General features: G+C 44.9%; 1 protein-coding gene across 1 annotated transcript; it reads right to left on the bottom strand.

Annotated features, from left to right (window-relative positions):
• Nucleotides 1-8,129: 8,129 nt before the first annotated feature.
• On the bottom strand, nt 8,130-13,010 carry LOC115386712 (venom prothrombin activator vestarin-D1-like). Its single transcript, XM_030089142.1, is given in 11 exon segments — nt 8,130-8,167; nt 8,170-8,661; nt 8,754-8,871; nt 8,981-9,096; nt 10,089-10,223; nt 10,299-10,412; nt 10,495-10,519; nt 10,593-10,615; nt 10,618-10,743; nt 11,201-11,340; nt 12,876-13,010. Coding segments are annotated over 10 exon segments (1,266 nt in total). The 5' UTR covers nt 11,280-11,340; nt 12,876-13,010.
• Between the last annotated feature and the right edge of the window lie 1,009 nt (nt 13,011-14,019).

The raw sequence follows: 14,019 nt of genomic DNA, 5'->3' as shown, positions 1-14,019 counted from the left end.
ACCCCGCGGTAATTCATCAGCAACATCCTCATTCTGGCCGTCTTTACGAGAGCTTTGTGACGAGAACAGGAAACTCTCACGGTTAATCACAATAAAGGGTAATGGAGGAATATTCCCATGAGAATACCTCATCAGATTAAATTAATAGGGTAATTAACAGGTTATTACCGTGTAATTACTGAATGTGGTGCAGGACAGGGGCAATAGACTTTGTGCTGCAGGACAAAGTGGCCCGATTGATGTGTTTTGTGTGTGTAAGACAAACTGCGGCTGAATTATGATCTTTTGAAAAATCCTCACATTTAGTGACCCTTTGATTTGTGTTACTGTCAGCTCTATAGCCAATAATGAAAACAAATAAAAGGGTTGAATCGTGTATTAAGTTTAATCTACTGGGAAATATTTTTGTCGTTTTTGTGGTTTAAGAACACAGTTTCAGTTTGGCTGTGTGTTGATCTGAGCCAACTCAGCCTGTAATGTGATATCTAGACTTAAATCTCCAGTACAGTGAGAGTGTCAGCCTGGACCTCAGATGAAAGCTGTCAGCGGAGAGCTTCTGCCTTCGTATTTATAGAGGGTGACGAGGTCCTGGCTCCATGTGAGCGTGTGTAAGTCTCAGTCCATGACTAATATAACTTCACAGACAGGTTCTGGACTAACTTTGGCTCTGCCCGATGACTCGCCGTCCCTTTACGAGGACAGTACATGTAGCTGAGGTGTCTCGTATCACAGCAAGACAGGAGCAGTCACGTCCCTTTTGGAAAAACATACTTTATTCAATATACAGAATCCACAGCCTTCACATGCCTGTGTGTTTACATTCTTTGCTTCCCCCTCTCTCATCCTTCCTTCACTGCATGCCCCGGCGCTGCCCGGAGGTTGCCTCATCGTGTCAAGGCCTCGCTTGCCTCCGAACAACAAACCGCACAGCGACAGCGGGGGCGGCTGACACACAGACGGCACGCCGCATCTGTTTCCAGCGACAAGCATCAGAAGGAGTGCCTCTGACCCAACAGGATGTATTAACTATGACAGGATGCAGGTGTCCAAAATTAGCAGGAAGAGAGTCTAATTTTAAAAAGCACTTTGATTCCCGACACCCGTCCCATTTCACAGACGGCAGCGTCTCCAACAGGGACTGAGGATGTGGAGTGTGATAGCAACGGAGGAGTAAATACACCTGAACGATCTGGAAATCCATTCATTCATCATGTGACAGTGAACATATAGATTCTACATCTGATAGAGCATAAGGACTTGCTTTGAGTACCGCCCTGCTAATGCAGAATAATAGGCGTGGTACACCCTGGACAGGAGTTAGACAGAGATAAATCACATTCAAACACTCTCAGCGCTCAGTCAGAGTCAGCAGACGACCAAACATACATCTTCTGCACCAGAAGTGTCAAACACATTTCGGTTCAGGAGCAAACACACAGTTCAGTTCATCTTGAGAGGGCAGAAAACACAGACGGACCGACAAACAGAACACAACGGGACGGCCTTTTATAAACCCGAGGAACCAGGTGACGACAATCACACACTCAGGAACAGGTGAAAGACATCAGGGAACAGCGATCAGTCATGAGGAGGGGAAGCAGAGACAGAATAAATTAAATTCATTAAAATCATTAAACTCAACTTTATAAGTTTTCTTTGTTGTGGTATAAACACGATGGAAAATATCTATACTTTTTGTAAAATTAAACAATTCCAACAAAAAAACACTATAATCTCAACTTAAAGCCAATTTTAATGATACCTTCTGTTGCAAAATACAATAAAATGTCTACTGAGGGTGTAACAGCTGATCCCAGCTCCCTACGGGCAAAAGAAGAGTAAAGATGCCTGTATGAATTAAATACCTTTTTTCAAATTATTTACTTTAGTAAATAACAGGCCCTGAAATGTTCTTGCTTCCAAAAGTAGCAGGTAAAAATAATGATTTTTTTTTCTCAGTGATGCCTAATGCTATATTGAATTATACAAAAATATCAATCAATCTAATTCTATTTATAGAAGTCTTTTCCTGCAGGTGGGTCCAATTCGAAGTGCGTCACGTGGATATTTATACAGTGATAACAGGAAAATAAAAATAAATGATTGTCCTTTAAAGGCAAACTGTGACTCACATTAACAGAAAGATTAAAAAAAAAACCCATCATGACAAAAACATAAAACTGTAATCAAATTGCAAATAATAAATAACAAGAAAAGAAGCTGAAGATGAAGATGCAGATACTCAAATGAAAAATATGTAAGTGAAATAAGCAAACGTAACAAAATAAATAATCCATTTATTATCTAAAAACCAAACCAAAGAGATATTTTAGTTTCAGTAGCCTAATAATTAGAGATGAAACAGATCAGGATTCTTCTTTTAACAAAGTTCTAAGTTAAAAGTCGTTCCTCAATTTCTACTGTGAACATATTTGTGTTCAAATCAAGGGATAAAAGTAAAATTGTCATTAAAACATCATGTGAAGTGTCTTTGTTACTTCCCATATTTGGAGGAATCAGCAGTTCCAAATTTAACCCACAAAAAGAGAAATAACAACACAGCTGTGAGGAAACAGCACTAACCACTGCTCCACCGCACCACTGTACCATTACTGCTGTGTCTGATTCCTGAATTCACAGAAAACTCATTTATCTCCTCATGCCTGATCTCTGTCTGCTAAGTAGAGTATTTTGGTCAAACTCACTTCGACCACATAGCAACTTTAATTTGCTTTCCATTCCTTTCAGTCTTCCTTAGAAAGGCTGCTTCAACACATCATGAAAAAAATTCAAGTGACTTCGGTTGAGTGATTTAATTGTGAGTCTCTCTCATGCTGAACTCACCGGACACTCTTTTAGGTAAACCTTATTTCTGGGTTGGACCTCTTTCGCCTTCTGAGCAGATTTTATTCGTTGTGGCAAAAATTCAATGAGATGCTTTCACTCTTCCTGAGTGATTCTGGTCCGTATTGAAAGGATAACACCATCACACCCATGTGTCGGCTGTGATGGTGTATCCGATACACCGCCAGGGATTTATGTATCCCGCCGGCGCTCATTTGAGATCTGGAGACGGTAGAGGTCATTGTAGGACAGCGAACCCGTTTGAAATGGTTTCTATTCTTCTGATATGGCGGCTTATCCTGCTGGAAGTAGCTATCAGAAGACGCTCAACTGGAGTGTTGAAGAGATGGACACAGAAAATAACATTTCTAAGGTACACTGTGGTGATTAAAGCATGATATCAAATCCCCCTCAGCAATACGCCTCCACCCGTCTGAACCGTCGATGCGAGGCAGGATGGATCGGTGCCTGTGTGAACTGTAGACTCAGTTTCCTGCTCTTAGCTGATCAGAGCAGCACCTGGTGTGGTTTCCTGCTGCCGAGTCCATCTGCTGCAAAGTTCTACATGGTTTGACATCTTATGGTGGCCTTTACGCAAACCCCTGGTGGCCATTTTCCTCTGAACTCCAGTGATTGGATCAGATCATTTGTGAATTCAGTGACGAACCCTCTTCTCAAACTGTGAGATAACTCTGTTGAAGTGATCACTAGTCGGCTGGCGAGCCAGATAATCCTCGTCTGTCCACATTGACCCTCCGGCTGTTCCAGACCCTGAAAACCCACAAAGGTTCCGACCTTTTAAAGTGGCGTAGCTGAACCAGAGGAAGGATTGATGTTATAGGTCAACTTTGTGTCAGGTCAGTTTAAAAGAGCCTACTGTAGATAAGCTGGTTCTAGATGCTGTGCGTGCAGTATAGCACGAATTTCTAAAACAAGCTCATCTGTTATCAAGTTTTTCAAGTATATCTGCTCCCTATAGAGACCACAGTTATGGTCTTATTTGAATTCAAGCCTTGCAGATCATCAGTCTGCTCCTCAGGTCTCTGTTTCAGTAAACAGGATTTAACTAGGTCAGGGCAAGGTCAGTGGAATAAAGGCGACCCTGGGATTTACCTGCCCCCTCTATGGTCCAGTCGCTGCCACTGATGAGTGACACAGCGTATTTGAAGTCCATCTGGAGGACTGAGCCTGGGTTTGTTCATGTGTCCGTTAGAGGAAGCCGTTTATTTTTTGAACTCACTCTGAGTAGATCTTCTTGATTGGTGTGACTCCATTTATCTAACTTTACATAATGAAACACAGTTGCATCGTTCGTGGGAATCAGATGTAAAAACTAGCCATACAGCTGAAGTGATCACTGACCAGTGGACATACATAGCAAATATGCATCAGATCAAACTCTGAGAGATAAAGCAAACTGAATGCGTTAGTTGAGACTGCAGGGGAAGTTGTTCTAGAATGAATAACTTCAGTTTGCCAATCTCAGCTCCTGAAGGAATCTGCATTATTGAACAATGTGCTGATTCTGCTTTGTCACTGTGATGGCGATGACTTTTAGTCACGATACCAGCGGATCTTTCTTAGTATTTACATTAGTGGCATTAGTTTAAATTGACATGTCATGTTAACATTAACGCGATCGCTGTGAACACGCCGGCATGTTGATGCATTCAGCATAAACCTGAGCTTAGCGCAGCCTCGCTAAGCTGAGAGCACGGCTGACTGGTGTTGTCAAACAGGAACGGGCCAGAAGCGACCGCAGAGTTATATAAAAGTCTACAGCCTGTCTCATTCTTTCTTTTCAGCTACTTCTTCCAGCCCAAGCCGCAGCCTCTTGAGGTCCTGTGTTACCTCCACCCTTCTGCACAATTACCCAACCAAGTAGAAGCCGCTGTGTCTGGCATGGGGCAGAGTTAGCCACGGTGTCGGGCTGGTGGGGGGAGTTTGGGGGATAGGTAGGTGGATGAATGGGGGGGTATAATGGGAGGGGAGCTTTAGTCCCCAATCTGACGGGACAGAATTGTGATGAGTCCTGAAGAGAGAAAGGATTGGGGACGTGGATTTTGGAAAGAAGGGATTTCTGGACAAGCCTTCACTGATAGCAGAGAGCTCATTACACACGTCGTCCGTCAGACTATAGCGCCCACCCCCCGTGTGGAATCAGACACCACACAGACACATAATCCCCCCCAAAGTCTGTCATTTGATGTTGCCCCCTAAGTAAGCACGTACGTGTTTTACACCCCACCCCTGTTTAGAACCTCGGAATAAACCCACATATTTGCACTTAAAAATATCACATACACGGAAGGACATTTGTCGCCCTGCATTTTTGCTCTTTTTGGACTCTTGGACTGTCCACATGAGTGTGACCCCTGTTTAGTGTCCTATTTGTGCTCACACACACTTTATTTCCGCTCCATTTTGCTACATTTTAAACTTTTGCTTTGTTCTTTAATTATTTCACTCACACATCAATATTAGTTAACTGAAACTGACCTTATCCAAGACCATCTCCACCAAGTCTGTGCTTAAAGACTCCCTTCTCCTAAAATATTATGATTTATCTTGAGGGGATACACACACACACACACACACACACACACAAACACACCCACTCATGCATGATTTGAGAACCCAGCATGCAGCCTTTTGGGGGTTTTTGGGGAGACTTAAGGATTATTTATTTAGTAGGACACTGGACAGATGTATACACACACCACCACACACACACACGCTGTGGGGGCTTTTAAGTACATCAACAGTTTGTGGCAATCTGGTCCAGTGATAATAGCATTTGATTTGTTGAGTGAATGCTCTGACACTGAGTGCTTTCACTCCTCTCCAGCAGTAATGGTCCTTTTGATGTCTCTCTGAGACTTGCAGCGTTCGAGTCCAATACACTGTGGGCCCATCAATCCGTCCGTACAGGGACCGGCTCGTCTCCGATGTTCACATCTCAAGTCCCAAGTCTGGCGGTTTGTTGCCGCTCCTCATCCATAAGAGATTTTGCATCTTTTCATCTCAGCTCTTTATCTCTCAGTCTGTCAAACATCTTTCACTCATCTTCTCCTCACATCTGTTTCATCTGGCCTCTCAGCAATCATCCTGCGTCATCCTGCACATTTGTGAGTAATATTAGATTTAACCGACCGAATTCAGTGACTCAGAGCAGATAAGGATCCACTACACCTTGCTCAGTGTGTGTGTTGTGTGTGTGTGGTGTGTGTGTGTGTGTGTGTGTGTGTGGTGTGTGTGTGTGGTTTTGAGCCTGGTCGTATAAATGGAAGTGGCAGGAACAGAGAGTGAGACCAGACTCAGGAAGGAAGGAGCTCCACTCAAATTAATCTCCACTGGACGGCCCAGTAAAACAGCACGGCCATTTTTGGGAGCGAGGAGCCATCTCCTTGGTGAGCGCCATGGCAACAGCCAACGTGGGCCCCAGCTTTCCCGAGCCGTCCTTTTCAGGCTCCCGATCAAAAGTGGCAGGCCAGGTTTTTTTTTGTTGCGCGGCGTCTCTTCGCCATTCTCTCCCGCTTCTCCTTTTCGCTGCCTACATGACACGGCCCTGGCCTTTTTCACCAGGAGAGGCTGTGAGAAGACTGCCGAGGGCCCGGGTCTGTGGGAAAATGTTGCCAACGACGCAGGGGCATGCGACACCGAGAGCAAGCTAATACAGTCTGCATGAGGCAGCAGGGGGAATCAGTGCTCGATTAGAGCCTCGCTTTTCTCATTTGTGAGTTTGGTTCTATCCAAACGAAGCATAATGCAGTTCGGTTTGCATTCTTTTCTTTTTTTTTAATTTATTTGTTCAGTTCAATCCAATTTAATTAAGAGAACTGAACTGAATTTCCATCTCGTCATAGAAATACACTCAAATATGATGAAAACAAACCAAAGGAACACATAAAAGTATAAATATAACACAAAACATGATAATGTTTACATCTAGAACATGATAACTGATTAGAGTCTTTAGATCTTGTTTATTTTAAAACGGTTCAAGGCCCAACAGCCGAACATCGATTGGCACTATATGTTCAGTGCGAAATCAATTGTCTCAACAAATATGGATTTGTCATCAAATTAAATGGAGGATGAAGCCATTTGTCTTTGTTATTGCAATTACTATCATCCATCCATCTACTCTACTGTCTGAGCCAACTCGGGGTCACGGGGGGTCTGGCGCCAGTCCCAGCTGGCGGTGGGTGAAGAGAAGATTCGTCCACCCGCTCCGTCACAAGGCAAACACACAGAGCGACAAACACAGCCACATTCACTCCATCAAAGAACATATAGGGGGGAAAAAAAGCACAAATGTACAAAGAGAACATGCAAACACCAGGAAGGCGTGTCAGCCTGGAATGAAACCAAATGCCAGTGTAAACCACGACACCTCCGCTCTGCCCAACCACCACCACGTGCTTCAGGATTCTACATCTTTATGTTTGAATATTTACAGAATAACATGGAGTTTGGAACTGACGCTACAGCACTGATAAACCTGTGTGTGAGACAGAAATAGAGCAGTTTACTTAAATTCGAGACGTCAAATGAGAAACAAACAAAAATGAAGCGGTCTGGGTCTTTCTGTGCTGTTTGCATGTTCTCCCTGTGCAGTTCTCAGCAGGTACCTCCTGCAGACAGTCCAAAGACATTTATGTTATTTCAACCCGTGACTTCAGATTACTGTTAGTTTATGTTTGTCTGTTTTGTGTCATCTCTGTGACGCACTGGATGACGACTGGATATATTACACTGGGAACCGCTTAAAAACAAGGTGACACATCTCAAAGTGTTTACAAGTGAACTTTTCACTCTTATTGTTTCTATTTGTAGATCAAATCTTCCTCTTCTCTCAGCATACTCTTCAGGGATATTAACGACGTAGGCGACAGAGGCTGAGGTGTTAATGTTTATTACATTCACACGAGAAGAGGGAGTTTTAAAAGGTCCATGTCAACCGATACAGATATTGTTAAAATAACATCCCTTAAGAGCTGCTAAAAGGTATGGCCACATCACAAACACACAAGCTGAATAACTCACACACCTCTTGCGGTTTCTAATCTTGAGGTTGTCAGACACATGCAGTAAGGTCTGTACTGTTTATGTTAACACGGCGCCATCTGGTGGATTTAAGAGGAAGTGCCCAGAGAGGGAAGAGACAACAGTGTGTATGATGTTAGGGTGGTTATGGCTACTCTCACAGGACTAATAAGAAGAGAAGACTACAATGCTCATGGTGTTCCCTGTTTTATATATATTCGCCGCTGATCGCCCCTCTAACGCGCGCCCAGGCTCCGCAGCCAGCCCAGGTGCGCGACACCTTCTGGAAGATGTAGCCCTTGGTGCAGTCGGCGCCGGGCGGCTTGCTCACCACCCCGGTGAGGAAGAAGACGTCCCGGTACAGAGTGAGCAGGGGGCTGCCGGCGCTCATGTCGCAGTCGGCCCGGGCTCGAGGGGCGGTGCAGCCCATTTTGTTGGTCATCAGGTCGGGGAAAGTGTCCAGGCACTGCGGCAGCCGGTTGTACGCCAGGTGGTTGAGCGAGAGCTGACCCTGGAAAGCGGGCCTGTCTCTGGGCTCCCTCCAGCCGGTGACCACCGCCGGGAGGTCCCCCTTCATCAGGATGCTCTCGGCAAAGTCCTTCTCCGGCAGGCAGGTGGCCATGACGGTGCTGGAGAACCTGATTCGGTCGCGGAGCTCGATCAAGGCCAGGTCGTTCTCGGGACGTCCCTCCACATAGCGAGGGTGGATGTGATGCTTCTTCACGAAAAACGTGCTTCCGTCGCTTTCCGGAGTCACACTGCGTTTGTCTGAAGAAACATGACGATTATAACCAAGCTCACTAACAGCATCACTGCACCAGTGCAGGCACGCTGATACCCTCTGCGGTTTGTTCACTCACCAACGGCCACTTGGTAGGAATCGTATTTGGTGACACACTGCGCCGTGGTCAGGACGAGGTTGTCTTTCAGGATGACGCCGCTACAGAAACCTGCTGACTCTGGACTCTTCAGGAACGCCTGCAAACAACATGACCACAGGAGTATGGATCACTGTCTTTGTGGGGAAGAAAATAACATCACAGGCATGTAATTCAGTGTGTCATCGTGTGTGTGTGTGAATCCTTACGTGCCAGGGACACTCTTTGGAAGTGCAGATGAATCCTTCAAAGTTGGTCTGCGCGTTACTGGTATATCTTATCTCCCCATGGCTCAGGCTCCTCACCTTACCACAGGGGTAAGCAACTGACAGCAGAGGATTAATACTGTTAATACGCCTCTTTCAGAGGCCTTCAGATCCTTGATGCTGATGAGAATCACTGTGAAAATTCTATCTAAAACAAATAAAAACATTCATTTTCTCGACTGCCAGCGTTAAGGACATTTGTGCGGCTGTGAAATGAATTCATTGAGCGCAGTTCCCCTCTGTCTTAACCATGAAAACTGGCGAGGAAGTGTGTTTTTCTGAGTATCATCTATATCCACTGTATTTAGACTGACTGAGATGTTTTCATTAAATTGGGAACTGGAGTACAACTTTAATCAAAACCACATTCCACAGACTGAGATACCTGCTTACACTGACTCTCGTTTTTGGAATCACTGTTAACTTTTCTGGACCCAAACAGTCGAACTTCATTTGGTGTTGAAACCCCCCCCCCCCACAAAAAATATCCCTCACCGACGTTCGACTTTGAACTCCCTTCCAGCACAAATAAGTTTTATCTCACATCATAAATAGAAGCAATAAACTCCACATTCACCAGGAAAGCCCTGCAGAGACTCCTCTCCTTCACGCAGCGGAGAAACTCAAGGTGAAACAACATCGTTTAATGGATTACGGCAGTGAAAGTACTCGTCCTCGGGGCAATGGAAAAAAAAAACATCTTACACTTTCTCCCTCACATGAATCAAATCACATCGTAACTTCAGGTATTTTATCCCACTCTGCTCCTCCTCTGAATAAACCTCTGTCCTCCTGGAGACACTACAGTTTTTTTTTTTTTTATTGCTCCAGCCTTCCTCCTTCTCTCTTACCCTCACAATATCATTAATCTGATTCATTATCTTTCTCTCAGTGCTACATAGTGATATGGTGGGATCGCTCTTATTAAAGCAGTCCATTTTAGTGAAGTTTTAACATTAAATGACGACAGTTTGCAGGACGAATTCTGTGCTGCTGTGGTTAAAAGTCGTAACTTAGAAACAACTGACAGGATCTATTGAGCCCAACGTACCTGCTGGTTCACACTTATTCCTGTCGGTGGAGCTGAGCCTCCATCCCGGAGCGCAGGAGCATTTGTAGGATATGTAGTCTGGCTTACAGAACTGGGAGCAGCCCTTGTCTTTTTCCAGGGTGCACAGAGTCTGGTCTGGAAGCAGAGAGGAAAGGTTGCAGCGATCGCACAGAGGATCAAGTCAAACCGACGCTGACGTGTCGCTCGTACCTGTTTCACAGTGGACGCCCGTGAAGCCAGACTTGCAGACGCAGTCATATCCTCCCACGCTGTCTGAACACATGGCTCCGTTTTTGCACGGCTTCTCTGCACACTGGTCTCCATCTAAAGCCGAACAAGGAGGCAGTGAGAGGATGCACTGAGCGGCAACGTGCACTAATGAGAGGCATTAAAACACGGCGCTCACCGATGTAGACCGACCAGAAGATATCCTGGAAGAGAGAAGCACGGAGCGGTCTGTAGTTGCAGAGAGTGGTTTGAGGAGGGGGCGAAGAGTGAGCTCACCGTGCGGTACGAGTCCTGGAAGACCTTCTGGCCTCCTCGTACGTGCACACCTTCTCCATGCAGGCCTGCTCCAGAGTGGAGGCCTGGCTCCCGCCCGTGTTCCTCTTCTGACGGGACATCAACGAGCTCGCCTGCTGCTTGTCCAGAAACACTGAGGACACGGGACACGTCTCAGTTATCTAAATCGCCAAGCTGCTTATTCCTAATATTTGGAGCTTCCTAAAACTGAAATTTCTGCAACAATTATCTAAAACTAGTGATGTTGCAGATAAAGCTTCATGAGGCTTAATGAACCACTGTCTTCATTTTCTGAAAACCACTAGATGGCACTCCTGGAGCTAAGATAGAGGCTGAAGAACTAGAAATGAAGTGTGCTTTCTAACATTTCTTGAACAGATAGCACCATCTAGTGGATTCAGAAAGTAAAGTGGTTCATGACGCTTCACGAAGCTTCATCTGCACATCATCATCAAAACTTGTTTATGATCCATTTTGAGTAGAATAGCTGTTTGTTAACATTGTACACATTTAATTTGACATCTCTGTTCCCTCTCTTGACTTGAGATTCAGCTTCCAGCAGCATCGGGCTCCATGTCTGGCCCACCCACCCGTCTCTGGGAGCTGAACGGCCGCCATGGCTCCGGCCAGCAGACACAGGAGGGCGGCAGAAGCTGCCGCGGGTCGCATGGTGACTCCGAATCCAATCCCAGTCCAAAGAAGTCAGTGCTGCTTGGATGAGTGTGTCCTCCTAGAAACACAGCGAGCAGATAACAGACGTGATGCACAGGGCGACAGGTGAAAACGAGGAGACCCAGCAGAGCAGCCGAGAGAGAAATGAGAGTCATTTAATGTGTTTCAGCGTTGCACTTACTGGGAATGAATAGAAACCTCTGCTGGTTGTTATGAGGGAGTGGAGTGCACTTATCGTGGTGCAGTGCAGTTATTGCCTGGTCTGGGCTGCAGCTGGCTCGCTGCTTATTTATGAAGTTAATCGCCTCATTTAGGGAGTCCTCTGCAGCGAGGAGCCATCAATACTTCCAAATTGCCAGGGAAGCTGTTTGCGTTTCTCGTCTTCTCTTTGACGTTTTAAAGCTTTTTAAAAACTGTTATTTTATTTTCTAATGTGTTTTGGTGAAACACATTAGTTCATATATCAGGAAAACATATGTGAAGTGCTTTGGACTGTCAGGAAAGTGTCATATTTAAGTATCTTCATCCAACTACACGCAGAGGACATGGCTTTATGTTTATTTGGGGACAGGTATCAATTGAAATGATGTCATATCACTGTGTGACAAGGTTGAGACTAAATGCATGGATGTTAATTGAAACAATCCTCACAATGATTGAAGCCGTCCCTCCTTCAAACACAGTGTTACATTCTACAACTGAAAGAGATTACTTCTCCTCTTTAAAGTCCTTGAGTTTGCCCCTGTGACATTAATTTGAAACCAAACACCGGTGGACATTTCAACTTTTATGAACATAAAGAAAATTCAAAATAGATTTCTTACAACCATGACTGAGGGTTTTGAATAGTATGTATCCACAACAAGTGAACATGACTACTAGTAAAACCACCATACTTACTTTTGATAAGCAAACTGCATAGAACCAGCAATAAAGCTTTTGCTTATGAGAAAAGCAGTCCCATTTATGTAATAACCACATTAATAATGTAGTTATTACATTTTCAAATGATTTTTATGATATTTCAATCATGTAAAAACGTATATTACTGGCAAAATGTCATCATTGATCAAATATAATATATAATTGGTAAGTTACAACATTATGGGCTTTATTAAATTGAAAAAAGGCTAAAGAATTTTACGCTATTGAGCATTATTACGTTATAAGTTATATCAAAGAGCTTTCAAATGGGTCGTTTTAGTAATATTAATTATTATTATATTGCCACTGAAGCTGTGTGTGGGTAAAATGCTGCCATGTTGGTGAGCATGACACACTGTTTGTTTACACACTGCAAACAAAACCAGCTCCGTCAAAGCGCCCTGATACCGTGTTTTTGGTGTTACGGGGGCTGTTCTCCGGATCACAGCGGGATTATTCTGACGTTTTCGGGACCCGCCGTCCTGCTCTGCTTTAGCTTTTAGCTCCCGTCCAGCAAACATGGAGCGATGGAGGAGGCTCCATCCAAACACAGCGAGAGGTGTCCCTGCGTTCAGGGCGGGTCGGCTCAGCTCAGCAGGCCGGAGAGTAACGGTAACGGTACAAACAAATGGCAGCAGCGGCAGCAGCGGGTGGATGCTCTCTACCTACCGCCCGGGACTGAGTCGATGCCTGCCGGCCTGCGCCCTCTCTCCGCCGCTGCGTCCTGGAAGGGTCGGGCCCGAGGATCCAGAAGTACCGTGAAGTGAGCACATCCGAGCCCGTCCCCGTCTCCGCCTCACTGTTTACTGTATGCATGCAGACGCTGATGACAGGAGCTCAACTGTAGGGGGCGCTGTAAGACCGGGATGAGAACCGAGGACACACACAGGGGACTGCATGTTCTCTACAGCCGAGAGGAAACAAACTGCAGACAGGAAAAACAGAGAAATACACCCGAAACTGAGTAATAAAACTATATTACATAAAATGTACACAAACCATAATGCTGATATTTAAAGGAATGATAAGCTTGTTCATCAGACAGGGGTGTTTCGTCCTCCTTGTTGAACACTGTATTAAACTATAAAGTTTCTTGGGAGGACTCGGTTAAGGAGGATCAATAGCTATTCTTTTCAAATCGAGCTGTTAAAGTGCAGCAGTGAAGTCAGGGTGTCAGAGTTTATTAGGTGGAGGTGGATGTTCAGGTTTGAGGTGTCAGCTACCATCAGGCTTGTACGAAACTTGTTGGGGTTCTGTAGGAAGAGCATCTCAGAGGAGGTAGAACAAAGAAAATGAGTTCAGCTCAGGCGGATGAACCAGTTTGTAGGAGAATAAGGGGAGGAGAGAGAACACCAACGATGTATTCTGTTTCAGTCCAGAGCGCAGAACGGCTTCATCTGAAAACCCGGGGAAGAAAACACCGACATGCTGAATTAAGACCTTCACTGTGATTGTTCACAGCCGTTTGATCAGAGCTCTGAAGTGTGCACACTTGATCAAACAAAACGAGACAATCTGCAGGGATCAATAAAAAGCCAAACTGCAAACAAACACAGGCGAGTTGAGACAACGGCAAATAACCCAGGACCGGATTAGAGAACTACACAAATCATCTGAAGCAGAAACATGAAAATCATAGTGAGCATGACGATTAGCTGCTGACAGCAAGAGAGACTCTGTGTTTTTTTTTTGTTTTTTTTTAAACTCAAGTGCACGATTAGAACAACCTGTAATTTACAACATTTTACAAGCAACAGCAAAACCTGCACGGCCTTGTGTCATGATGTGAACCTCAGTGATTCTCGCTGTTGAT

Source organism: Salarias fasciatus, chromosome 4 (genome assembly GCF_902148845.1).
Source record: "Salarias fasciatus chromosome 4, fSalaFa1.1, whole genome shotgun sequence".
Classification (NCBI taxonomy): Eukaryota; Metazoa; Chordata; class Actinopteri; order Blenniiformes; family Blenniidae; genus Salarias; species Salarias fasciatus.
The sequence above is the reverse complement of the archived record's forward strand: the minus strand, read 5'-3'. Positions and strand labels throughout refer to the sequence as shown.